The sequence below is a fragment of the Coregonus clupeaformis genome, unplaced genomic scaffold (assembly GCF_020615455.1).
Source record: "Coregonus clupeaformis isolate EN_2021a unplaced genomic scaffold, ASM2061545v1 scaf1559, whole genome shotgun sequence".
NCBI lineage: Eukaryota > Metazoa > Chordata > Actinopteri > Salmoniformes > Salmonidae > Coregonus > Coregonus clupeaformis.
The window spans coordinates 19,952-47,091 of record NW_025535013.1 but is presented as its reverse complement, the minus strand read 5'-3'; the positions used below and the strand labels follow the sequence as shown (position 1 = coordinate 47,091).

General features: G+C 47.6%; 1 protein-coding gene and 1 pseudogene across 1 annotated transcript; one reads left to right on the top strand and one right to left on the bottom strand.

Moving 5' to 3' along the window:
- Positions 1-902: 902 nt before the first annotated feature.
- LOC121562703 (lipopolysaccharide-induced tumor necrosis factor-alpha factor homolog) lies at positions 903-9,050 on the bottom strand. The gene is made up of 4 exons (XM_041874897.2): positions 8,893-9,050; positions 4,576-4,689; positions 1,229-1,397; positions 903-1,041 (listed from the first exon to the last, which is right to left on the bottom strand). The coding sequence occupies exons 1-4, from the start codon at positions 8,951-8,953 to the stop codon at positions 903-905; spliced, it is 483 nt and encodes a 160-aa protein (XP_041730831.2). The 5' UTR covers positions 8,954-9,050.
- Positions 9,051-12,410: 3,360 nt separating this feature from the next.
- On the top strand, positions 12,411-24,384 carry LOC121562699 (annotated as a pseudogene).
- The last annotated feature ends 2,756 nt before the right edge of the window (positions 24,385-27,140 follow it).

Below are 27,140 nucleotides of genomic sequence, written 5' to 3'. Positions count from 1 at the left end.
AGCATTTCAAGGTCCTGGAGTGGCCTAGCCTAGTCTCCAGATCTCAACCCCATAGAAAATCTTTGGAGGGAGTTGAAAGTCCGTGTTGCCCAGCGACAGCCCCAAAACATCACTGCTCTAGAGAAGATCTGCATGGAGGAATGGGCCAAAATACCAGCAACAGTGTGTGAAAACCTTGTGAAGACTTACAGAAAACGTTTGACCTGTGTCATTGCCAACAAAGGGTATATAACAAAGTATTGAGAAACTTTTGTTATTGACCAAATACTTATTTTCCACCATAATTTGCAAATAAATTCATTACAAATCCTACAATGTGATTTTCTGGATATTTTTTTCTCATTTTGTCTGTCATCGTTGACGTGTACCTATGATAAAAATTACAGGCCTCTCTCATCTTTTTAAGTGGGAGAACTTGCACAATTGGTGGCTGACTAAATACTTATTTTCCCCACTGTGTGTGTGTGTGTATATATATATATATTCATCATTTTGAACAGTTTTTCCAAATAACACAAAGCTCAACAGGTAAATGTTAAAAAGCATTATTTATTATTTTAAGTCTTTACAGAACAGGTTGACAGACATTGTTTAAAAGGTAACATCACAAATCAGACACAGGCGGTGCTATAGAGACTATATGATACAAGCCCTGCCTCAGACACCAACAGGCGGTGCTATAGAGACTATATGATACGAGCCCTGCCTCAGACACCAACAGGCGGTGCTATAGAGACTAGATGATACGAGCCCTGTCTCAGACACCAACAGGCGGTGCTATAGAGACTATATGATACAAGCCCTGCCTCAGACACCAACAGGTGGTTATTAACTATATGATTCAAGCCCCCACCCCACCACACATCAGGCTTGATAGGGGTGCCCTGACCCTAGGCAGGAGGTCAGGGAGGAGGGGTCAGAGGTCGTGGGGCAGCAGCTCTTCCTGTGGATGTGAAGGACCATGTGACAGCGAGGGCAGGTGTGATAGGCGTCCTTGAAATTCCTGAGGAAAACGGGATCAGACAGCAGCCTAGGAATAACCTGGAGGGACAGAGGAGAACAGTCAATATACCTGTTACTGCTGGGGTGTGTGTATAGGTGAGATGGCGTGTGTGTGTGTGTGTGTGTGTGTATAGGTGAGATGGAGTGTGTGTGTGTGTGTGTGTGTGTATGTATGTATAGGTGAGATGGCGTGTGTGTGTGTGTGTGTGTGTGTCTCTGTCCTCACCCACAGAGGATGAAGACCAGACACATGGTCCAGGAGAAGGTTCCAGCGTGGTGTGTTACGTCACTCATCACCTGGCTCTGACAGGAAGGACATCTGATGAGACCAGGAGAATCCCCCAGCTTTGACTCATAGTGCTGGACAAGCCACTGTCTGGGGGGGTTGGCACGACCTGAGAGGACAAGGGGAGAGGATGGAGCGAGAGTAAGAGAGAGATAAAGTTGGGTTATACTAAGGATACCATCTCAGTCTAAATGGATCAAAAGTTTTAATCCTACATAGTTGACTCAAGCGTGTGTGTATGAGATTGAATGGGTGAAAGGGGAGTAGTGTATGTGGACTAACCTGGTATGGTAGGAGGAGGGGGGGGTACTAACCAGGTATGGTAGGGGGTACTAACCTGGTATGGTGGGGGGTACTAACCTGGTATGGTAGGGGGGTACTAACCTGGTATGGTAGGGGTGGGTACTAACCTGGTATGGTGGGGGTACTAACCTGGTATGGGTAGGGGGTACTAACCTGGTATGGTATGTGGGGGTGTACTAACCTGGTATGGTAGGGGGGTACTAACCTGGTATGGTGGGGGGTACTAACCTGGTATGGTGGGGGGGTACTAACCTGGTATGGTAGGGGGGTACTAACCTGGTATGGTGGGGGTACTAACCTGGTATGGTGGGGGGGGTACTAACCTGGTATGGTAGGGGGGTACTAACCTGGTATGGTGGGGGGTACTAACCTGGTATGGTAGGGGGGGTACTAACCTGGTATGGTAGGGGGGTGTACTAACCTGGTATGGTGGGGGTGTACTAATTAGGGGGTACTAACCTGGTATGGTAGGGGGGGTACTAACCTGGTATGGTAGGGGGGTACTAACCTGGTATGGTGGGGGGTACTAACCTGGTATGGTAGGGGGGGACTAACCTGGTATGGTAGGGGGCGGGGGACTAACCTGGTATGGTGGGGGGTACTAACCTGGTATGGGTAGGGGGGCTACTAACCTGGTATGGTAGGGGGTACTAACCTGGTATGGTAGGGGGGTGAACTGACATGGTATGGTAGGGGGGTACTAACCTGGTATGGGTAGGGGTACTAACCTGGTATGGTGGGGGGTACTAACCTGTTATGGTAGGGGGTACTAACCTGGTATGGTGGGGGTGACTCATGTATGTAGGGCTACATGGTATGGTCTACCTGGTATGGTGGGGGGGTGTACTAACCTGGTATGGTAGGGGTGTACATGTAGGGGGTACTAACCTGGTATGGTGGGGGGTACTAACCTGGTATGGTGGGGGGTACTAACCTGGTATGGTAGGGGGGTGTACTAACCTGGTATGGTAGGGGGGTGTACTAACCTGGTATGGTAGGGGGGTGTACTAACCTGGTATGGGTAGGGGGTACTAACCTGGTATGGGTAGGTACTAACCTGGTATGGTAGGGACTAACCTGGTATGGGTAGGGGGTACTAACCTGGTATGGGTAGGGGTACTAACCTGGTATGGGTAGGGGGTACTAACCTGGTATGGGTAGGGGTACTAACCTGGTATGGTAGGGGGTGTACTAACCTGGTATGGTAGGGGTGTACTGACCTGGTATGGGTAGGGGTACTAACCTGGTATGGTGGGGGTAATAACCTGGTATGGTGGGGGGTACTAACCTGGTATGGTAGGGGGGTGTACTAACCTGGTATGGTAGGGGGGTGTACTAACCTGGTATGGTAGGGGGTGTACTAACCTGGTATGGGTAGGGGGGTACTAACCTGGTATGGGTAGGGGTACTAACCTGGTATGGGTAGGGGTACTAACCTGGTATGGGTAGGGGGTACTAACCTGGTATGGGTAGGGGTACTAACCTGGTATGGGTAGGGGGGTACTAACCTGGTAGGGGTAGGGGTACTAACCTGGTAGGGGTAGGGGTACTAACCTGGTAGGGGTAGGGGTACTAACCTGGTAGGGGTAGGGGTACTAACCTGGTATGGGTAGGGGGTACTAACCTGGTATGGGTAGGGGTACTAACCTGGTAGGGGTAGGGGGTACTAACCTGGTAGGGGTAGGGGGTACTAACCTGGTATGGGTAGGGGGTGTGTACTAACCTGGTAGGGGTAGGGGTACTAACCTGGTAGGGGTAGGGGGTACTAACCTGGTATGGGTAGGGGTACTAACCTGGTATGGGTAGGGGGGTGTACTAACCTGGTATGGGTAGGGGGTACTAACCTGGTATGGGTAGGGGGGTGTACTAACCTGGTAGGGGTAGGGGTACTAACCTGGTATGGGTAGGGGGGGTGTACTAACCTGGTAGGGGTAGGTGTGTACTAACCTGGTATGGGTAGGGGGGGTGTACTAACCTGGTATGGGTAGGGGGGGGGTGTACTAACCTGGTATGGGTAGGGGGGGGTGTACTAACCTGGTAGGGGTAGGTGTGTACTAACCTGGTAGGGGTAGGGGTGTGTACTAACCTGGTATGGGTAGGGGGTGTACTAACCTGGTAGGGGTAGGGGGGTGTACTAACCTGGTAGGGGTAGGGGGGGTGTACTAACCTGGTAGGGGTAGGGGGGTACTAACCTGGTATGGGTAGGGGGTGTACTAACCTGGTAGGGGTAGGGGGTACTAACCTGGTATGGGTAGGGGGTGTACTAACCTGGTAGGGGTAGGTGTGTACTAACCTGGTATGGGTAGGGGGGGTGTACTAACCTGGTAGGGGTAGGTGTGTACTAACCTGGTAGGGGTAGGGGGGGTACTAACCTGGTAGGGGTAGGTGTGTACTAACCTGGTATGGGTAGGGGGTGTACTAACCTGGTAGGGGTAGGGGTGTACTAACCTGGTATGGGTAGGGGGGGTGTACTAACCTGGTAGGGGTAGGGGTGTACTAACCTGGTAGGGGTAGGGGTGTACTAACCTGGTATGGGTAGGGGGTGTACTAACCTGGATATGGGTAGGGTGTACTAACCTGGTAGGGGTAGGGTGTACTAACCTGGTATGGGTAGTGTACTAACCTGGTAGGGGTAGTGTACTAACCTGGTATGGGTAGGGGTGTACTAACCTGGTAGGGGTAGGGGTGTACTAACCTGGTAGGGGTAGGGGTGTACTAACCTGGTAGGGGTAGGGGTGTACTAACCTGGTATGGGTAGGGGTGTACTAACCTGGTATGGGTAGGGGGGGGGTGTACTAACCTGGTATGGGTAGGGGTGTACTAACCTGGTAGGGGTAGGGGGTGTACTAACCTGGTATGGGTAGGGGTGTACTAACCTGGTAGGGGTAGGGGTGTACTAACCTGGTATGGGTAGGGGGTGTACTAACCTGGTATGGGTAGGGGGGGGGTACTAACCTGGTAGGGGTAGGGGGGGGTGTACTAACCTGGTATGGGTAGGGGGGTGTGACTGATGTAGTTGCAGCCATCTTTAGGTGTAGGAGGGGGTCCATGGTTGAAGGGAGAGTAGATCATTACATTATCACCCTGTTCACTCTCCACTGTTAACAACAACAACACAGGATACATCACTATCTACAGTCTGAAGGGTGTCTGTGTGTGTGTGTGTGTGTGTGATGTGTGTGTCTGATGTCTGTGTGTGTCGTGTGTGTGTGTGTGTGTGTGTGTCTTTTGGGGTCACTAGGTGAGATTTGGTTGAGATCCAGTTTTAAAGCTTATTTCCTGTAATTCGACACATTTAGCCATGACTTACGCCATGTTAATGATATCTGAATTAGAGTGACTAACAAAATCAAATGGGGGCCCCCTGGTGGTCAGGGCCTCTGGGCACGTGCCCTGCGTGACCGGTCGGCATTCCACCACGATTACTACAAGTCTAGATAGCCGGCTAGACTAATTTACCAATACAGAAAATGGTTAGCTGACATGGATAACTGAGTGACTGTCAGAGACTGACATGAACTGCATGTCCAAATAGCACCTTGTACACCGTGTATTATACTGTTCCAACTCTGGGTTGGGGGCCCCCTAGTGGCCTGGGTCCTTACGCCTGGAACCGGCCCTGTCTGCCTGCCTGCCTGCCTGCATGTGTGTCTATGGACCCTGGACTGAAACATCTAGAGAGATAGATCCTCATATCATCTCCTTTACCCTGGACTGAAACATCTAGAGAGATAGATCCTCATGTCATCTCCTTTTAATTTACTTTATTTAACCAAGTTAAGCCAGTTGAGAACAAGTTCTCATTTACAACTGCCACCTGGCCAAGATAAAGCAAAGCAGTGCGATAAAAACAACAACACAGAGTTACATATGGGGTAAAAAAAACGTACAGTCAATAACACAATAGAAAATATATATACAGTGTGTGAAAACGTAGTAAGTTATGGAGGTAAGGCAATAAATAGGCCATAGTGCAAAATAATTACAATTTAGTATTAACACTGGAGTGATAGATGTGCAGAAGATGATGTGCAAATAGAGATACTGGGGTGCAAATGAGCAAAATAAATAACAATATGGGGATGAGGTAGTTGGGTGGGCTAATTACAGATGGGCTGTGTACAGGTGCAGTGATCGGTAAGGTGCTCTGACAACTGATGCTTAAAGTTAGTGAGGGAGATAAGTGTCTCCAGCTTCAAATATTTTTGCAGTTCGTTCCAGTCATTTGCAGCAGAGAACTGGAAGGAATGGCGGCCAAAGGAGGTGTTGGCTTTGGGGATGACCAGTGAGATATACCTGCTGGAACGCATACTACGGGTGGGTGTTGCTATGGTGACCAATGAGCTAAGATAAGGCGGGGATTTGCCTAGAAGTGATTTATAGATGACCTGGAGCCAGTGGGTTTGGCGACGAATATGTAGTGAGGGCCAGCCAACGAGAGCGTACAGGTCACAATGGTGGGTAGTATATGGGGCGTTAGTGACAAAAACGGATGGCACTGTGATAGACTACATCCAATTTGCTGAGTAGAGTGTTGGAGGCTATTTTGTAAATGACATCGCCGAAGTCAAGGATCGGTAGGATAGTCAGTTTTACGAGGGCATGTTTAGCAGCATGAGTGAAGGAGGCTTTGTTGCGAAATAGGAAGCCGATTCTAGATTTAACTTTGGATTGGAGATGCTTAATGTGAGTCTGGAAGGAGAGTTTACGGTCTAACCAGACACCTAGGTATTTGTAGTTGTCCACATATTCTAAGTCAGACCCGCCGAGAGTAGTGATTCTAGTCGGGCGGGCGGGTGCAAGCAGCGTTCGATTGAAGAGCATGCATTTAGTTTTACTAGCGTTTAAGAGCAGTTGGAGGCCACGGAAGGAGTGTTGTATGGCATTGAAGCTCGTTTGGAGGTTTGTTAACACAGTGTCCAATGAAGGGCCGATGTATACAAAATGGTGTCGTCTGCGTAGAGGTGGATCTGAGAGTCACCAACAGCAAGAGCGACATCATTGATATACACAGAGAAAAGTGTCGGCCCGAGAATTGAACCCTGTGGCACCCCCATAGAGACTGCAAGAGGTCCAGACAACAGGCCCTCCGATTTGACACATTGAACTCTGAGAAGTAGTTGGTGAACCAGGCGAGGCAGTCATTTGAGAAACCAAGGCTATTTAGTCTGCCAATAAGAATGCGGTGGTTGACAGAGTCGAAAGCCTTGGCCAGGTCGATGAAGACGGCTGCACAGTACTGTCTTTTATCGATCGCGGTTATTATATCGTTTAGGACCTTGAGCATGGCTGAGGTGCACCCATGACCAGCTCGGAAACCAGATTGCATAGCGGAGAAGGTACGGTGGGATTTGAAATGGTCGGTGATCTGTGTGTTAACTTGGCTTTCAAATACTTTCGAAAGGCAGGGCAGGATGGATATAGGTCTGTAACAGTTTGGATCTAGAGTGTCACCCCCTTGGAAGAGGGGGATGACCGTGGCAGCTTTCCAATCTCTGGGGATCTCAGACGATGCGAAAGAGAAGTTGAACAGGCTAGTAATAGGGGTTGCGACAATTTCTGCGGCTAATTTAAGAAAGAAAGGGTCCAGATTGTCTAGCCCAGCTGATTTGTAGGGGTCCAGATTTTGCAGCTCTTTCAGAACATCAGCTGTCTGAATGTGTGTGAAGGAGAAGTGGGGGGGGCACGGGCAAGTTGCAGTGGAGGGTGCAGAGCTGGTGGCCGGGGTAGTGGTAGCCAGGTGGAAAGCATGGCCAGCCGTAGCAAAATGCTTGTTGAAATTCTTGATTATTGTAGATTTATCGATGGTGTTTCCTAGCCTCAGTGCAGTGGGCAGCTGGGAGGAGGTGCTCTTATTCTCCATGGACTTTACAGTGTCCCAAAACCTTTTGGAGTTAGCGCTACAGGATGCACATTTCTGTTTGAAAAGCTTGCCTTTGCTTTCCTAACTGCTTGTGTAAATTGGTTCCTAACTTCCCTGAAAAGTTGCATATCGCGGGGCTGTTCGATGCTAATGCAGTACGCCACAGGATGTTTTTGTGCTGGTCAAGGGCAGTCAAGTCTGGGGTGAACCAGGGGCTATATCTGTTCTTAGTTCTGAATTTTTTGAATGGGGCATGCTTATTTAAGATGGAGAGGAAAGCACTTTTGAAGAACATCCAGGCATCCTCTACTGACGGAATGAGGTCAATATCCATCCAGGATACCCGGGCCAGGTCAATTAGAAAGGCCTGCTCGCTAAAGTGTTTTAGGGAGCGTTTGACAGTGATGAGGGGTGGTCGTTTGACCGCGGACGCAGGCAATAAGGCAGTGATTGCTGAGATCCTGGTTGAAGACAGCGGAGGTGTATTTAGAGGGTAAATTAGTCAGGATGATATCTATGAGGGTGCCCATGTTTACAGATTTAGGGTTGTACCTGGTAGGTTCGTTGATAATTTGTGTGAGATTGAGGGCATCTAGTTTAGATTGTAGGACGGCCGGGGTGTTAAGCATATCCCAGTTTAGGTCACCAAGCAGTACGAACTCTGAGGATAGATGGGGGGCAAGCAATTCACATATGGTGTCCAGGGCACAACTGGGGGCTGAGGGGGGTCTGTAGCAAGCGGCAACAGTGAGAGACTTATTTCTGGAAAGGTGGATTTTTAGAAGTAGAAGCTCAAACTGTTTGGGCACAGATCTGGATAGTACGATAGAGCTCTGCAGGCTCTCTCTACAGTAGATTGCGACTCCGCCCCCTTTGGCAGTTCTATCTAGACGGAAAATGTTGTAATTCGGGATGGACATTTCAGAATTTTTGGTGGCCTTCCTAAGCCAGGATTCAGACACTGCTAGAACATCAGGGTTGGCAGAGTGTGCTTTCGCAGTGAATAACTCAAACTTGGGGAGGAGGCTTCGGATGTTGACATGCAAGAAACCCTGAGCTAGTCTAAAGATTACAGTAACATGGAGTCATACAGCCCTGTGCTAGTCTAAAGACTACAGTAACATGGAGTCATACAGCCCTGTGCTAGTCTAATGATTACAGTAACATGGAGTCATACAGCCCTGTGCTAGTCTAAAGACTACAGTAACATGGAGTCATACAGCCCTGTGCTAGTCTAAAGACTACAATAACATGGAGTCATACAGCCCTGTGCTAGTCTAAAGATTACAGTAACATGGAGTCATACAGCCCTGTGCTAGTCTAAAGACTACAGTAACATGGAGTCATACATCCCTTGGTATATTGGCCATATACCACATCCCCTTGGGCCTTATTGCTTGATTATATCATAGCTAGCATGGAGGGTGTAGAGTCTTACCTGGTAGGAAGTAGGGAGGAGGGGTAGAACATGGTTCCTCTGACTTCAGTGACGGGTCCATGGCCTTCGCTGGACAGCTGAGGAGAGACAGAGAGAAACCACAAAATGATCACAGTAATTGATGAGGCCCTTTTCCTCCAGGAAATAAGTCAAGACAAGTGTCATGATGGTCAAATATCTAACCCAGACCTTGTTGAGAGAGCAGTCAAAATATCTGGCCCAGAGAGAGCGTATGAAGGTGTTGATTGGTGCTCCTGTCACCTCATTGGTCAGTTACCTCATCACCTGAATCAGCTGACAGACAGGTGTGTTCAGGTGGGTCTGGCCACTCCCACGGGAGCGGGTAGGAGCATGGTGAAGTAGTCCCTATTACTGATCTAAAATCAGTTTATCTGTTTGAGTGAAACTTCTAGCTGGGGCCTCAAGCCCCAAAGCACTGTTCTAGAACCAGCTCTTCCTGCCTCTTCTCTCCTAGCGAACTCTGACCCGGGACCACACCTAGCCGTTGTTCTTACTTACATTTTTTATATATAATATATATATATATATATAATATGCCATTTAGCAGACGCTTTTATCCAAAGCGACTTACATATTTAGTCTTATCCAGAGCGACTTACAGTTAGTGAGTGCATACGTTATTTTTTAAATGATGAGAGTGGATACTGTTCCAGGATTTCTTTAGGACCTGGCAGAGTTTTCCTTTTTGTCTGACACAGGAACAACTCTGGGCCATATCACTACCTGACATTCCTCTCAGTCGCTAGGGGCAACAACAGGAACAACTCTGGGCCATATCACTACCTGACATTCCTCTCAGTCACTAGGGGCAACAACAGGAACAACTCTGGGCCATATCACTACCTGACATTCCTCTCAGTCGCTAGGGGCAACAACAGGAACAACTCTGGGCCATATCACTACCTGACATTCCTCTCAGTCGCTAGGGGCAACAACAGGAACAACTCTGGGCCATATCACTACCTGACATTCCTCTCAGTCGCTAGGGGCAACAACAGGAACAACTCTGGGCCATATCACTACCTGACATTCCTCTCAGTCGCTAGGGGCAACAACAGGAACAACTCTGGGCCATATCACTACCTGACATTCCTCTCAGTCACTAGGGGCAACAACAGGAACAACTCTGGGCCATATCACTACCTGACATTCCTCTCAGTCGCTAGGGGCAACAACAGGAACAACTCTGGGCCATATCACTACCTGACATTCCTCTCAGTCGCTAGGGGCAACAACAGGAACAACTCTGGGCCATATCACTACCTGACATTCCTCTCAGTCGCTAGGGGCAACAACAGGAACAACTCTGGGCCATATCACTACCTGACATTCCTCTCAGCCGCTAGGGGCAACAACAGGAACAACTCTGGGCCCTATGGAAGCTGGATATAACTCTGAGCTGGATACTGGATGGAACTCTGAGCTGGATGCTGGATGCTCTCCCCCGAGACATCCAGGTCGCTAGGGCTCGTTTTAGCTCAACATCCACTCGAGGGGCTTCCCCCTGGCAGGGGGATGTCCAAGTGCTCTTTAGCGTCTGTCCACGTCTTCCTCAGTGTAAACAGCCACCGCCTGCTCAATAGTGAATTTTACTAGACGACGTAAAGCCCAAATGATATATGACATCCTGGCATTTTAAAGCATAAAACGTTTTTCGAAATTGCACACGCTATTACAATTTTTGCATACCCTAAAAGCCGACTATTTAGAACGCAAGTACAGGGGCGCGATTCGACGTCATTCCTTTATTCTTAGAGCACGTCGTTCGTTCTAAACGTCAGAGAGGCCATGTTTGTTCTAGTGACACAGACTATTTCTATTTGAACGTTCCAAAACATTGCGTCCTGCTGAACATGTGGACCGTTTTGGCAACTAAACATGGGCCCGGGGTATTTGGGCACGGCCCGTGTAATGTATGAGGAAAATTTAACCTGCCAGGTTACCCACCTGCATAAATAAGTGTTGTATACCGGCTAGGCTACTGAGAAGTGCTTAAGTTAAAACACTTTATTTTTTATGAATATATTTCTAAGTCTGAATCGGGCCCCGGTGCGCTAATGAGAAAGGTGTTTTCCAGCTAATTGCATTGGGCAAATGTTAGAAAATTATGTTTTACATTAGCTGCTTACGATATTTGCATGTTCAATAATATAGTTTCATGGCTGTGAGACAGCAGCCTTGCTATTGTCGCATGTTTTAATTAAGCTATACAATGAAAAATGTCAGTTTCATGTAAACATGCATTGCATTTTCTGTTGGTCACATGATTTTACTGTTTGGAACAAATGTAGCCATTTTTTAAGTGGTTAATGGAGGTTACCTTTCTTCTGCCAACAAGAAGAGTAACGAACAGCAAGATCAGATAAACCCATAGTAGAACAGTTTACCCATTTACCTAGTCAGCTTTTTGTTGTGCGTTCTATGCGAGAAATAAATATTATTCTCAAGGTCCATTCAAATTGAGAGTGCCACACGTGTTATATTTTAGATGGTGTCAGGATCATTTTATTCTCATTTTATTCTCATTAATTTCTTCTTCTATTTCTTAATCTTCTTCTTCTTCTTCTTCTTCTTCTTTTCTTCTTCTTCTTCTTCTTCTTCTTCTATGACATCATGGCGGTCCACAAACAATCGTTTAAGTGCATGCCGGCAACTACTGTGCTGGAATGTACGATCATTGGTCCTCTGTAGCTCAGCTGGTAGAGCACGGCGCTTGTAACGCCAGGGTAGTGGGTTCGATCCCCGGGACCACCCATACACAAAAATGTATGCACACATGACTGTAAGTCGCTTTAGATAAAAGCGTCTGCTAAATGGCATATTATTATTATTATTATTATCATGAGTGATCTGCCCAATTCTGTACTACCATGAAAATAAAATTCTAAACCAAATAAATCCCTAACTTCTACCACCCCCTCCCCCAAAGCCTGGTGAGTCCTTGATTGTGAAGCAGCAAGTACATCTGTCAAAACCAATATCTGCAATGAGGAGAAAGGACGAAAGAGTTCAGTTCAGAAACCTGCCAGAACAGGGTACTAGTCAGCAATACATCAATTTGAGCACAGTAGGAGTTAATTGTTGTAGACTATTTGATGCCAGTGTGTGTCAGTATTAAATGATGGGGGAAATTAAAATAAATTGAATCCTCAACTTTTCCTGTCTGGAAAGCTTTTGACATCCGTTTTTCCAATGATGACTCCTCCACTCTGAAAAACAGAATAGATATTTCAACATATTGTAGGCTTTGAACTAGGGCTTCAAACCACTTTAGTCTAATCAATACAATGGTCACGATTCAAAATGAGTGTTGTAGTCTTGACAGTTTATTTCACTTCAAGGTATCAAACTGGTTGAATAATTTTGTTACGACAGTAAACGAGCCAAACCACAGCTCCTCGGTGCATCCCCCCCCCATTCTGCCAAGGCTCGGTTCATTAGCCGCTAGGGGCCGCCTTCAACAACGGAAACAAATAGGCGACTGTCTCCGGCTTGGCTGACATCCCCATCCCATCTGAATGTAGCTGGAAGCTAAGCTTCCTTGGTTCGACTCCCGACATTCCTGGACGGATTCGTGTCGACTGCCCAGAGTCCGCGAATTCAAGTCCGTTCCGCTGTCTCCCCAACGTCATCATCAATCTATCGTTTCCGAATAAATAAAGGACCAGCGAGAAGACTGCTCTGTCAAAAACCAAGGTAAGCTAACAGTTAGCATGCTAACTAGCGTCAATGGCGAACTGTGTCGTTGGGAGCGGGCCACGGCTCGCAGGAAAGTTTGAGGCTTGGTTCCAGAGAGGAGGCCTCGTTTTTTACGGGCGAGATTAAAATGTTTTATTGTCGTTATTTTCGTAGCAAATTTGTATCGTTCTTAATCGTGTTGAGTTATTTATTTTTTTGTATGGACATTCAAAAGTATAAATAGAGTACTAGAAAATATATTGTTTGCTAACTAGTTAGCTGGTTTAGTTATCGTACATGCGAAATTGGGCTAGTTAGTTAGCGAACATTAGGGTGGGATTGTCCGTCAATGGCTAGCCAGCTAATTAGCTCAGCCACACCTTGCTCCTAAACGCAGAACTAACTCATCTTTTTTGATCACGAGTATATGATGTTATATGTATAAAACACTGTTACTCATTCACGTCTAGCAGTTTGTGAAATGTAAGCTAAAAATCTCCCCGAATAGGTAGTGTGACTAGCGGCTAGCCGAGTAGCGTTAGTTAGCGAGCTGTGTCATCTCCATGTATTCCTATGGGGTTTTTTTCTCTCCCAGTGTAGCCGGTGACCAGTGAGAGACTGACCGCACCCGACTCCAACCAACATGTCACTGCACCAGTTTCTGCTCGAACCCATCACCTGTCACGCCTGGAACCGGGACAGAACCCGTACGACCCCCAGGACCAATGCATTATTATATAAAATCGCATACTTTTTAAATAGACACATACTTGCATACAGCACATGATGTACACTTTACTGCGTACAACATCAAAAAGGGTGTATTAAAAAAACATCTGAAAATGTTTAACCACCGACTCTTCTTCTGTTATCTGGCCTTCTACTTCCTGTTCTCCTCCCTGTAGAGATTGCCATCAGTCCCAACAACCATGAGGTCCACATCTATCAGAAGAGTGGTAACCAGTGGGTGAAGGGTCATGAGCTGAAGGAACACAATGGACACATCACAGGTAGGATAGCCACAGGAAATGACATCACAGGTGGAGGAATACATTAAAATACTTGTTAACAATGTCTGGACATTGATGATGCTTTTCAGAGGTTTACATTGACTCTCTCTCTCTCTCTCTCTCTCTCTCGCTCTCTCTCCAGGTATCGACTGGGCTCCTAAGTCTGACCGTATCGTGACGTGTGGGGCGGACCGCAACGCCTACGTCTGGTCTCTGAAGGACGGGGTCTGGAAGCCCACTCTGGTTATCCTGAGGATCAACAGGGCTGCTACCTTCACAAGTGGTCTCCTCTGGAGAATAAGTTTGCTGTGGGCAGTGGAGCCAGGCTCATATCAGTCTGTTACTTCGAGTCTGATAACGACTGGTAAGGGAGGGTAGGAGAGGAGAAAGGGGGAAAGAGAGAAGCAGGCTAAATCCTTTTATACCCTTTAAATGTGTGTGTGTGAGTTGTTCAGGTATGTATTTATTTTTCTCTGAGTGTCACTTCACTGTGTGTGTGTGTGTGTGTGTGTGTGTGTGTGTGTGTGTGTGTGTGTGTGTGTCAGGTGGGTGAGTAAGCACATCAAGAAGCCAATCCGTTCCACCGTCCTCAGTCTGGACTGGCATCCCAACAACGTGCTGCTGGCGGCTGGATCCTGTGACTTCAAATGCAGGTAGGGAGGGAGAGAGGGAGAGAGGGAGAGAGGGAGAGAGGGAGAGAGGGAGAGAGGGAGAGAGAGAGAGGTAGAGAGGTAGAGAGAGAGAGAGAGATCAGACACCACGTTTCAACCTAATCAGTAGCTTTCTATCCTAAGATACTATCAGTGGTCTTCATACATTAGATACCTGGGGTCTGATACTATCAGTGGTCTTTATACATTAGATACCTGGGGTCTGATACTATCAGTGGTCTTTATACATTAGATACCTGGGGTCTGATACTATCAGTGGTCTTTATACATTAGATACCTGGGGTCTGATACTATCAGTGGTCTTTATACATTAGATACCTGGGGTCTGATACTATCAGTGGTCTTTATACATTAGATACCTGGGGTCTGATACTATCAGTGGTCTTTATACATTAGATACCTGGGGTCTGATACTATCAGTGGTCTTTATACATTAGATACCTGGGGTCTGATACTATCAGTGGTCTTTATACATTAGATACCTGGGGTCTGATACTATCAGTGGTCTTTATACATTAGATACCTGGGGTCTGATACTATCAGTGGTCTTTATACATTAGATACCTGGGGTCTGATACTATCAGTGGTCTTTATACATTAGATACCTGGGGTCTGATACTATCAGTGGTCTTTATACATTAGATACCTGGGGTCTGATACTATCAGTGGTCTTTATACATTAGATACCTGGGGTCTGATACTATCAGTGGTCTTTATACATTAGATACCTGGGGTCTGATACTATCAGTGGTCTTTATACATTAGATACCTGGGGTCTGATACTATCAGTGGTCTTTATACATTAGATACCTGGGGTCTGATACTATCAGTGGTCTTTATACATTAGATACCTGGGGTCTGATACTATCAGTGGTCTTTATACATTAGATACCTGGGGTCTGATACTATCAGTGGTCTTTATACATTAGATACCTGGGGTCTGATACTATCAGTGGTCTTTATACATTAGATACCTGGGGTCTGATACTATCAGTGGTCTTTATACATTAGATACCTGGGGTCTGATACTATCAGTGGTCTTTATACATTAGATACCTGGGGTCTGATACTATCAGTGGTCTTTATACATTAGATACCTGGGGGTCTGATACTATCAGTGGTCTTTATACATTAGATACCTGGGGTCTGATACTATCAGTGGTCTTTATACATTAGATACCTGGGGTCTGATACTATCAGTGGTCTTTATACATTAGATACCTGGGGTCTGATACTATCAGTGGTCTTTATACATTAGATACCTGGGGGTCTGATACTATCAGTGGTCTTTATACATTAGATACCTGGGGGTCTGATACTATCAGTGGTCTTTATACATTAGATACCTGGGGTCTGATACTATCAGTGGTCTTTATACATTAGATACCTGGGGTCTGATACTATCAGTGGTCTTTATACATTAGATACCTGGGGTCTGATACTATCAGTGGTCTTTATACATTAGATACCTGGGGTCTGATACTATCAGTGGTCTTTATACATTAGATACCTGGGGTCTGATACTATCAGTGGTCTTTATACATTAGATACCTGGGGTCTGATACTATCAGTGGTCTTTATACATTAGATACCTGGGGTCTGATACTATCAGTGGTCTTTATACATTAGATACCTGGGGTCTGATACTATCAGTGGTCTTTATACATTAGATACCTGGGGTCTGATACTATCAGTGGTCTTTATACATTAGATACCTGGGGTCTGTATTGACCAATAGCGTCTCAGTGGGAGGGCTGATCTAGGATAGTCTTATTCACTGGGATCTAAAAGGCTAAACTGATCCAGCGCTTCTACTCTGAGACACTTGATACATACAGCCCCTGATTTAATAGTTATTTAAAATATCATACAGCCCCTGATCAATAGTTATTTAAAATATCATACAGCCCCTGATTTAATAGTTATTTAAAATATCATACAGCCCCTGATTTAATAGTTATTTAAAATATCATACAGCCCCTGATTTAATAGTTATTTAAAATATCATACAGCCCCTGATTTAATAGTTATTTAAAATATCATACAGCCCCTGATCAATAGTTATTTAAAATATCATACAGCCCCTGATCAATAGTTATTTAAAATATCATACAGCCCCTGATCAATAGTTATTTAAAATATCATACAGCCCCTGATCAATAGTTATTTAAAATATCTCCCCCCCCCTCCCCCCCCCAGGGTGTTCTCGGCCTACATCAAGGAAGTAGAGGAGAAGCCCGGTCCGACCCCCTGGGGGTCCAAGATGCCTTTTGGGGCGGTGCTGGCTGAGTTTGGGGGTGCGGGGGAGGAGGATGGGTCCACTCTGTGTCCTTCTCTCTCCTCTGGTAACAGGCTGCCTGGGTCTCACACGACTCCACTGTTACTGTGGTGGACGGCACCAAGGATCACGTAGAGTCTCTCGGGGGGGCCTGTTCTCTAGGCCTCACTGTTACTGTGGTGGACGACCAAGGGACCACGAAGTCTCTCTGGGGGGTGTTCTAGGCTGGCCTGGGTCTCACACGACTCCACTGTTACTGTGGTGGACGGCACCAAGGGATCCACGTAAGTCTCTCTGGGCTGCCCCCACTGTTACTGTTACGCACGGGAGAAGTCTCTCGGGTTATCTAACAGGGTGTATGTGGGGTAACTCTGTTGCTCTGTCCAATGATCCTGTGTGTCTAACTGTGCTGTGTGTTTCAGTCCGTCTCAGTTGAAGACTGAGTTCCTCCCTCTGCTCAGTGTTCTCTTCATCTCTGAGAACAGCGTGGTGGCAGCGGTAAGACTATCTCTCTATCTCTCTATCTCTCTATCTCTCTATCTCTCTCTCTCTAGCTCTCTAGCTCTCTAGCTCTGTCTCTCTCTAGCTCTCTAGCTCTCTAGCTCTCTAGCTCTCTAGCTCTCTAGCTCTCTCTCTAGCTCTCTAGCTCTCTCTAGCTCTCTCTCTCTAGCTCTCTAGCTCTCTCCCGCTCTCTAGCCTCCTCTTGCTCTCTAGCTCTCTAGCTCTCTAGCTCTCTGCTCTCAGCTCTCTCAGCTCTCTAGCCCCTGGCTCTCTAGCTCGCCTCAGCTCTCCCTAGCTCTCGCCTCAGCTCTCTGCTCTCTAGCTCTCTAGCTCTCGCTCTCTAGCTCTCTCTCAGCTTCTAGCTCTCTCTCGCTCTCTCAGCCTCTAGCTCTCTAGCTCTCTGTCTCAGCTCTCTAGCTCTCTAGCTCTCTGCCTCGTCTCTCTAGCTCTCTAGCCTTCTCCAGCTCTCTAGCTCTCTAGCTCTCCTAGGCTCTAGCTCTCTTAGCTCTCTAGCTCTCTGCCTCTTCTAGCTCTCTAGCTCTCTAGCTCTCTAGCCTCTAGCTCTCCCCAGCTCTCTAGCTCTCTCTCTCTAGCTCTCTAGCTCTCTAGCTCCTCTAGCCTCTAGCTCTCTAGCCTCTAGCTCTCTGGCTCTGCTCTCTAGCTCTCTCAGCTCTCTAGCTCTCTCTAGCTCTCTAGCTCTGTCTCTCTCTGCTCTGGCTCTCCAGCTCTCAGCCTAGCTCTCTAGCTCTGTCTCCCTAGCTCTCTGGCTCTCTGTCTCTGGCCTCTAGCCTCTAGCTCTGTCTCTCTCAGCCTCTCTAGCTCTCTCTCTCCTAGCTCTCTGCTCTCTAGCCTCTAGCTCTCTGCTCTCTCTCTCTCTCTCTCTCTCTAGCTCTCTAGCTCTCTAGCTCTCTAGCTCTCTAGCTCTCTAGCTCTCTAGCTCTCTAGCTCTCTCTCTAGCTCTGTCTCATATAAATTGGAAAGGAAACGTGTGAGTATTCTTCTCTGCTGTGTTGTATCTTGACAGTGTGTCTCCCCTCAGGGTCACGACTGTTGCCCCATGCTGTTCCGTTGTGATGACGGAGGGTCCCTAACGCTTGTCTCTAAGCTGGACCTTCCTAAAGCTTCCATCACTAGAAACATCTCGGCTATGGAACGCTTCAGAAACATGGACAAGCGAGCCACCACAGAGGACCGCAACACAGGCCTGGATACACTGCACCAGAACTCCATCACGTAGGGTCACACACTGAGACACACACTGTTATATTGTCTCTAGTCTCTATCTATGGGGGAGACCAGAGGGACTGTCTAACCCTGTTATATTGTCTCTAGTCTCTATCTATGAGGGAGACCAGAGGGACTGTCTAACCCTGTTATAGTGTCTCTAGTCTCTATCTATGAGGGAGACCAGAGGGACTGTCTAACCCTGTTATATTGTCTCTAGTCTCTATCTATGAGGGAGACCAGAGGGACTGTCTAACCCTGTTATATTGTCTCTAGTCTCTATCTATGAGGGAGACCAGAGGGACTGTCTAACCCTGTTATATTGTCTCGAGTCTCTATCTATGAGGGAGACCAGAGGGACTGTCTAACCCTGTTATATTGTCTCTAGTCTCTATCTATGAGGGAGACCAGAGGGACTGTCTAACCCTGTTATATTGTCTCTAGTCTAGTCTCTATCTATGAGGGAGACCAGAGGGACTGTCTAACCCTGTTATATTGTCTCTAGTCTCTATCTATGAGGGAGACCAGAGGGACTGTCTAACCCTGTTATATTGTCTCTAGTCTAGTCTCTATCTATGGGGGAGACCAGAGGGACTGTCTAACCCTGTTATATTGTCTCTAGTCTCTATCTATGGGGGAGACCAGAGGGACTGTCTAACCCTGTTATATTGTCTCTAGTCTCTATCTATGAGGGAGACCAGAGGGACTGTCTAACCCTGTTATATTGTCTCTAGTCTAGTCTCTATCTATGAGGGAGACCAGAGGGACTGTCTAACCCTGTTATAGTGTCTCTAGTCTCTATCTATGAGGGAGACCAGAGGGACTGTCTAACCCTGTTATATTGTCTCTAGTCTCTATCTATGAGGGAGACCAGAGGGACTGTCTAACCCTGTTATATTGTCTCTAGTCTTCTATCTATGAGGGAGACCAGAGGGACTGTCTAACCCTGTTATATTGTCTCTAGTCTAATTCTATCTATGAGGGGAGACCAGAGGGACTGTCTAACCCTGTTATATTGTCTCTAGTCTCTATCTATGAGGGAGACCAGAGGGACTGTCTAACCCTGTTATATTGTCTCTAGTCTCTATCTATGGGGGAGACCAGAGGGACTGTCTAACCCTGTTATATTGTCTCTAGTCAAGTCTCTATCTATGAGGGAGACCAGAGGGACTGTCTAACCCTGTTATATTGTCTCTAGTCTAGTCTCTATCTATGGGGGAGACCAGAGGGACTGTCTAACCCTGTTATATTGTCTCTAGTCTAGTCTCTATCTATGAGGGAGACCAGAGGGACTGTCTAACCCTGTTATATTGTCTCTAGTCTCTATCTATGAGGGAGACCAGAGGGACTGTCTAACCCTGTTATATTGTCTCTAGTCTAGTCTCTATCTATGAGGGAGACCAGAGGGACTGTCTAACCCTGTTATATTGTCTCTAGTCTCTATCTATGAGGGAGACCAGAGGGACTGTCTAACCCTGTTATATTGTCTCTAGTCTCTATCTATGGGGGAGACCAGAGGGACTGTCTAACCCTGTTATATTGTCTCTAGTCTCTATCTATGAGGGAGACCAGAGGGACTGTCTAACCCTGTTATATTGTCTCTAGTCTAGTCTCTATCTATGGGGGAGACCAGAGGGACTGTCTAACCCTGTTATATTGTCTCTCTAGTCTCTATCTATGAGGGAGACCAGAGGGACTGTCTAACCCTGTTATATTGTCTCTAGTCTCTATCTATGAGGGAGACCAGAGGGACTGTCTAACCCTGTTATATTGTCTCTAGTCTAGTCTCTATCTATGAGGGAGACCAGAGGGACTGTCTAACCCTGTTATATTGTCTCTCTAGTCTCTATCTATGAGGGAGACCAGAGGGACTGTCTAACCCTGTTATATTGTCTCTAGTCTCTATCTATGAGGGAGACCAGAGGGACTGTCTAACCCTGTTATACTGTCTCTAGTCTCTATCTATGGGGGAGACCAGAGGGACTGTCTAACCCTGTTATACTGTCTCTAGTCTCTATCTATGGGGGAGACCAGAGGGACTGTCTAACCCTGTTATACTGTCTCTAGTCTCTATCTATGAGGGAGACCAGAGGGACTGTCTAACCCTGTTATATTGTCTCTAGTCTCTATCTATGGGGGAGACCAGAGGGACTGTCTAACCCTGTTATACTGTCTCTAGTCTCTATCTATGGGGGAGACCAGAGGGACTGTCTAACCCTGTTATACTGTCTCTAGTCTCTCTATCTATGGGGGAGACCAGAGGGACTGTCTAATCCCTGTTATATTGTCTATAGTCTAGTCTCTATCTATGGGGGAGACCAGAGGGACTGTCTAACCCTGTTATATTGTCTCTCCTCTAGTCTCTATCTATGAGGGAGACCAGAGGGACTGTCTAACCCTGTTATATTGTCTCTCCTCTAGTCTCTATCTATGAGGGAGACCAGAGGGACTGTCTAACCCTGTTATCATTGTCTCTCCTCTAGTCTCTATCTATGAGGGAGACCAGAGGGACTGTCTAACCCTGTTATAGTGTCTCTAGTCTCTATCTATGAGGGAGACCAGAGGGACTGTCTAACCCTGTTATATTGTCTCTCTAGTCAAGTCTCTATCTATGAGGGAGACCAGAGGGACTGTCTAACCCTGTTATATTGTCTCTAGTCTCTATCTATGAGGGAGACCAGAGGGACTGTCTAACCCTGTTATATTGTCTCTAGTCTCTATCTATGAGGGAGACCAGAGGGACTGTCTAACCCTGTTATAGTGTCTCTAGTCTCTATCTATGGGGGAGACCAGAGGGACTGTCTAACCCTGTTATATTGTCTCTCTAGTCTCTATCTATGAGGGAGACCAGAGGGACTGTCTAACCCTGTTATATTGTCTCTCTAGTCTCTATCTATGAGGGAGACCAGAGGGACTGTCTAACCCTGTTATATTGTCTCTAGTCTCTCTATCTATGAGGGAGACCAGAGGGACTGCTCTAACCCTGTTATATTGTCTCTAGTCTAGTCTCTATCTATGAGGGAGACCAGAGGGACTGTCTAACCCTGTTATATTGTCTCTAGTCTAGTCTCTATCTATGAGGGAGACCAGAGGGACTGTCTAACCCTGTTATATTGTCTCTAGTCTCTATCTATGAGGGAGACCAGAGGGACTGTCTAACCCTGTTATATTGTCTCTAGTCTCTATCTATGAGGGAGACCAGAGGGACTGTCTAACCCTGTTATATTGTCTCTCTAGTCTAGTCTCTATCTATGGGGGAGACCAGAGGGACTGTCTAACCCTGTTATATTGTCTCTAGTCTAGTCTCTATCTATGAGGGAGACCAGAGGGACTGTCTAACCCTGTTATATTGTCTCTAGTCTAGTCTCTATCTATGAGGGAGACCAGAGGGACTGTCTAACCCTGTTATATTGTCTCTAGTCTCTATCTATGAGGGAGACCAGAGGGACTGTCTAACCCTGTTATAGTGTCTCTAGTCTCTATCTATGAGGGAGACCAGAGGGACTGTCTAACCCTGTTATAGTGTCTCTAGTCTCTATCTATGAGGGAGACCAGAGGGACTGTCTAACCCTGTTATAGTGTCTCTCTAGTCTCTATCTATGGGGGAGACCAGAGGGACTGTCTAACCCTGTTATAGTGTCTCTAGTCTCTATCTATGAGGGAGACCAGAGGGACTGTCTAACCCTGTTATATTGTCTCTAGTCTAGCCTATCTATGGGGGAGACCAGAGGGACTGTCTAACCCTGTTATAGTGTCTCTAGTCTCTATCTATGAGGGAGACCAGAGGGACTGTCTAACCCTGTTATAGTGTCTCTAGTCTCTATCTATGAGGGAGACCAGAGGGACTGTCTAACCCTGTTATAGTGTCTCTAGTCTCTATCTATGAGGGAGACCAGAGGGACTGTCTAACCCTGTTATAGTGTCTCTAGTCTCTATCTATGAGGGAGACCAGAGGGACTGTCTAACCCTGTTATATTGTCTCTAGTCTCTATCTTGAGGGGAGACCAGAGGGACTGTCTAACCCTGTTATATTGTCTCTAGTCTCTATGAGGGAGACCAGAGGGACTGTCTAACCCTGTTATATTGTCTCTAGTCTAGTCTCTATCTATGGGGGAGACCAGAGGGACTGTCTAACCCTGTTATATTGTCTCTAGTCTAGTCTCTATCTATGAGGGAGACCAGAGGGACTGTCTAACCCTGTTATATTGTCTCTAGTCTAGCTATGAGGGAGACCAGAGGGACTGTCTAACCCTGTTATATTGTCTCTAGTCTAGTCTCTATCTATGAGGGGAGACCAGAGGGACTGTCTAACCCTGTTATATTGTCTCTAGTCTCTATCTATGAGGGAGACCAGAGGGACTGTCTAACCCTGTTATATTGTCTCTAGTCTAGTCTCTATCTATGAGGGAGACCAGAGGGACTGTCTAACCCTGTTATATTGTCTCTAGTCTAGTCTCTATCTATGAGGGAGACCAGAGGGACTGTCTAACCCTGTTATAGTGTCTCTAGTCTCTATCTATGAGGGAGACCAGAGGGACTGTCTAACCCTGTTATATTGTCTCTAGTCTTCTCTATCTATGAGGGAGACAAGAGGGACTGTCTAACCCTGTTATATTGTCTCTAGTCTAGTCTCTATCTATGAGGGAGACCAGAGGGACTGTCTAACCCTGTTATATTGTCTCTAGTCTAGTCTCTATCTATGAGGGAGACCAGAGGGACTGTCTAACCCTGTTATATTGTCTCTAGTCTAGTCTCTATCTATGGGGGAGACCAGAGGGACTGTCTAACCCTGTTATATTGTCTCTAGTCTAGTCTCTATCTATGAGGGAGACCAGAGGGACTGTCTAACCCTGTTATATTGTCTCTAGTCTCTATCTATGAGGGAGACCAGAGGGACTGTCTAACCCTGTTATATTGTCTCTAGTCTTCCTATCTATGAGGGAGACCAGAGGGACTGTCTAACCCTGTTATATTGTCTCTAGTCTCTATCTATGAGGGAGACCAGAGGGACTGTCTAACCCTGTTATATTGTCTCTAGTCTAGTCTCTATCTATGGGGAGACCAGAGGGACTGTCTAACCCTGTTATATTGTCTCTAGTCTTCCTATCTATGAGGGAGACCAGAGGGACTGTCTAACCCTGTTATATTGTCTCTAGTCTCTTATCTATGAGGGAGACCAGAGGGACTGTCTAACCCTGTTATATTGTCTCTCTAGTCAAGTCTCTATCTATGAGGGAGACAAGAGGGACTGTCGTAAGTTCTGCACCACGGGCATCGATGGAGCCATGACCATCTGGGACTTCAAGGTAAGAAACACACATTCCTGGCCAGCTTCATTATTTAGTTGTCAGCGCATTGTGATTTTGATCAATCCTCTAGTTTTTAAAGTAGATCGTCCGATAACGATATTCACTAGAATGGAATGTTGACAGAAACAAAATGGCCTCCAGCTGAAGACCAGACTTAGTAAGACTGGTGACTGTTATTGACAAATGTGTTGTTGTTGTTGTTGTCTCTTCAGAGTCTGGAGGCTTCCATCCAGGGGCTGAGGATCATGTGACGGGCCAGCTAAACCCCGCCCCCCCTCCAAGCAGCCAGTAACAGTCTGACCACGCTAAAGTGTCTGATTTAAAAAGCACTGACTACACACACACGCCACACACACACACACACACACTCTCTCTCTGAGCTGACGTGACATTACTGTTGATTGTTTGTTTATGTAAATGAAGGCTGGGGTCAGAGGTGAACTTGACGACCCCGTGATGTACCGTTCCACGTCAGTGGGTTTTTATTTTATTTGATAATAATAACAGGTATGGTGTTTATCTCTGAAGTGACTACGGCTCCACAACACTAAGTTACCATTGAAGGATGTGCTGTGTGGTGCTACGATGCCCCAAATAGCACCCTGTTCCCTAATATAGTGCACTAGTTTTGACCAGAGCCATATAGCGGGGGTCCTCTGTGTTGTGTCTCAATGGGCCCTGGTCAAAACGTGTTTACTCCAAAGGAGTAGGGTGCTATTTGGGATGGATCCTGTGTAATAATGATGGAGGATGTATCTAATTCAGCTGCAGAATAAATAAAAAAAACTACTTCCACTTCACTACCGAGTCACGACTCGTCTGTCTGTCTGTTACTTTGTGTGGAGGAGCCAGACTAAGCCCTTCCAACAGAAGGAAATGATCACATGCGTCTGGCAGAACAGAACAAGAAACAGGGAAGGTGGATAAAGAAGAGGAGTCTCTCTTCCACCCCAGTCTACCCTCTCTCTCTCTTCCACCCCAGTCTACCCTCTCTCTCTCTTCCACCCCAATCTACCTTCTCTCTCTCTTCCACCCCAGTCTACCCTCTCTCTCTCTTCCACCCCAGTCTACCCTCTCTCTCTCTTCCACCCCAGTCTACCCTCTCTCTCTTCCACCCCAGTCTACCCTCTCTCTCTTCCACCCCAGTCTACCCTCTCTCTCTTCCACCCCAGTCTACCCTCTCTCTCTTCCACCCCAGTCTACCCCTCTCTCTCTTCCACCCCAGTCTACTCTCTCTCTCTTCCACCCCAGTCTACCCTCTCTCTCTTCCACCCCAGTCTACCCTCTCTCTTCTACCCCAGTCTACCCTCTCTCTCTCTTCCACCCCAGTCTACCCTCTCTCTCTCTTCCACCCCAGTCTACCCTCTCTCTTCTACCCCAGTCTACCCTCTCTCTCTTCCACCCCAGTCTACCCTCTCTCTCTCTTCCACCCCAGTCTACCCTCTCTCTTCTACCCCAGTCTACCCTCTCTCTCTTCCACCCCAGTCTACCCTCTCTCTCTCTTCCACCCCAGTCTACCCCTCTCTCTCTTCCACCCCAGTCTACTCTCTCTCTTCTACCCCAGTCTACTCTCTCTCTCTCTTCCACCCCAGTCTACCCTCTCTCTCTTCCACCCCAGTCTACCCTCACTCTCTCTTCCACCCGCCTACCCTCTCTCTCTTCCACCCCAGTCTACCTTCTCTCTCTCTTCCACCCCAGTCTACCCTCACTCTCTCTTCCACCCCAGTCTACCCTCTCTCTCTCTTCCACCCCAGTCTACCCTCTCTCTCTTCCACCCCAGTCTACCCCTCTCTCTCTTCCACCCCAGTCTACCCTTCTCTCTTCCACCCCAGTCTACCCTCTCTCTCTCTTCCACCCCAGTCTACCCCCTCTCTCTCTTCCACCCCAGTCTACCCTCTCTCTCTCTTCCACCCCAGTCTACCCTCTCTCTCTCTTCCACCCCAGTCTACCCTCTCTCTCTCTTCCACCCCCAGTCTACCCTCTCTCTCTTCCACCCCAGTCTACCCTCTCTCTCTCTTCCACCCCAGTCTACCCTCTCTCTCTCTTCCACCCCAGTCTACCCTCTCTCTCTCTTCTACCCTCTCTCTCTCTTCCACCCCAGTCTACCCTCTCTCTCTCTTCCACCCCAGTCTACCCTCTCTCTCTCTTCCACCCCAGTCTACCCCTCTCTCTCTCTTCCACCCCCAGTCTACTCTCTCTCTCTTCCACCCCCAGTCTACCCTCTCTCTCTCTCTTCCACCCCAGTCTACCCTCTCTCTCTTCCACCCCAGTCTACCCTCTCTCTCTCTTCCACCCCAGTCTACCCTTCTCTCTCTCTTCCACCCCAGTCTACCCTTCTCTCTCTCTTCCACCCCAGTCTACCCTCTCTCTCTCTCTTCCACCCCCAGTCTACCCTCTCTCTCTCTTCCACCCCAGTCTACCCTCTCTCTCTCTTCCACCCCAGTCTACCCTCTCTCTCTCTTCCACCCCCAGTCCTACCCTCTCTCTCTCTTCCCACCCCAGTCTACCCTCTCTCTCTCTTCCACCCCAGTCTACCCTCTCTCTCTCTTCCACCCCAGTCTACCCTCTCTCTCTTCCTTCCACCCCAGTCTACCCTCTCTCTCTTCCACCCCCAGTCTACCCTCTCTCTCTCTCCACCCCCAGTCTACCCTCTCTCTCTTCCACCCCAGTCTACCCTCTCTCTTCTACCCCAGTCTACCCTCTCTCTCTTCTACCCCAGTCTACCCTCTCTCTCTTCCACCCCAGTCTACCCTCTCTCTCTCTTCCACCCCAGTCTACCCTCTCTCTCTCTTCCACCCCAGTCTACCCTCTCGCTCTCTTCCACCCCAGTCTACCCTCTCTCTCTTCCACCCCAGTCTACCCTCACTCTCTCTTCCACCCCGTCTACCCTCTCTCTCTTCCACAGTCTACCTTCTCTCTCTCTTCCACCCCAGTCTACCCTCTCTCTCTTCCACCCCAGTCTACCCTCTCTCTCTTCCACCCCAGTCTACCCTCACTCTCTCTTCCACCCGTCTACCCTCTCTCTCTTCCACCCCAGTCTACCTTCTCTCTCTCTTCCACCCCCAGTCTACCCTCTCTCTCTTCCACCCCAGTCTACCCTCTCTCTCTCTTCCACCCCAGTCTACCCTCTCTCTCTCTTCCACCCGTCTACCCTCTCTCTCTTCCACCCCAGTCTACCTTCTCTCTCTCTTCCACCCCAGTCTACCCTCTCTCTTCCACCCCCAGTCTACCCTCTCTCTCTCTCTTCCACCCCAGTCTACCCTCTCTCTTCCACCCCAGTCTACCTCTCTCTCTCTTCCACCCCAGTCTACCCTCTCTCTCTCTTCCACCCCAGTCTACCCTCTCTCTCTCTCCACCCCAGTCTACCCTCACTCTCTCTTCCACCCGTCTACCCTCTCTCTCTTCCACCCCAGTCTACCTTCTCTCTCTCTTCCACCCCAGTCTACCCTCTCTCTCTTCCACCCGTCTACCCTCTCTCTCTTCCACCCCAGTCTACCTTCTCTCTCTCTTCCACCCCAGTCTACCCTCTCTCTCTTCCACCCCAGTCTACCCTCTC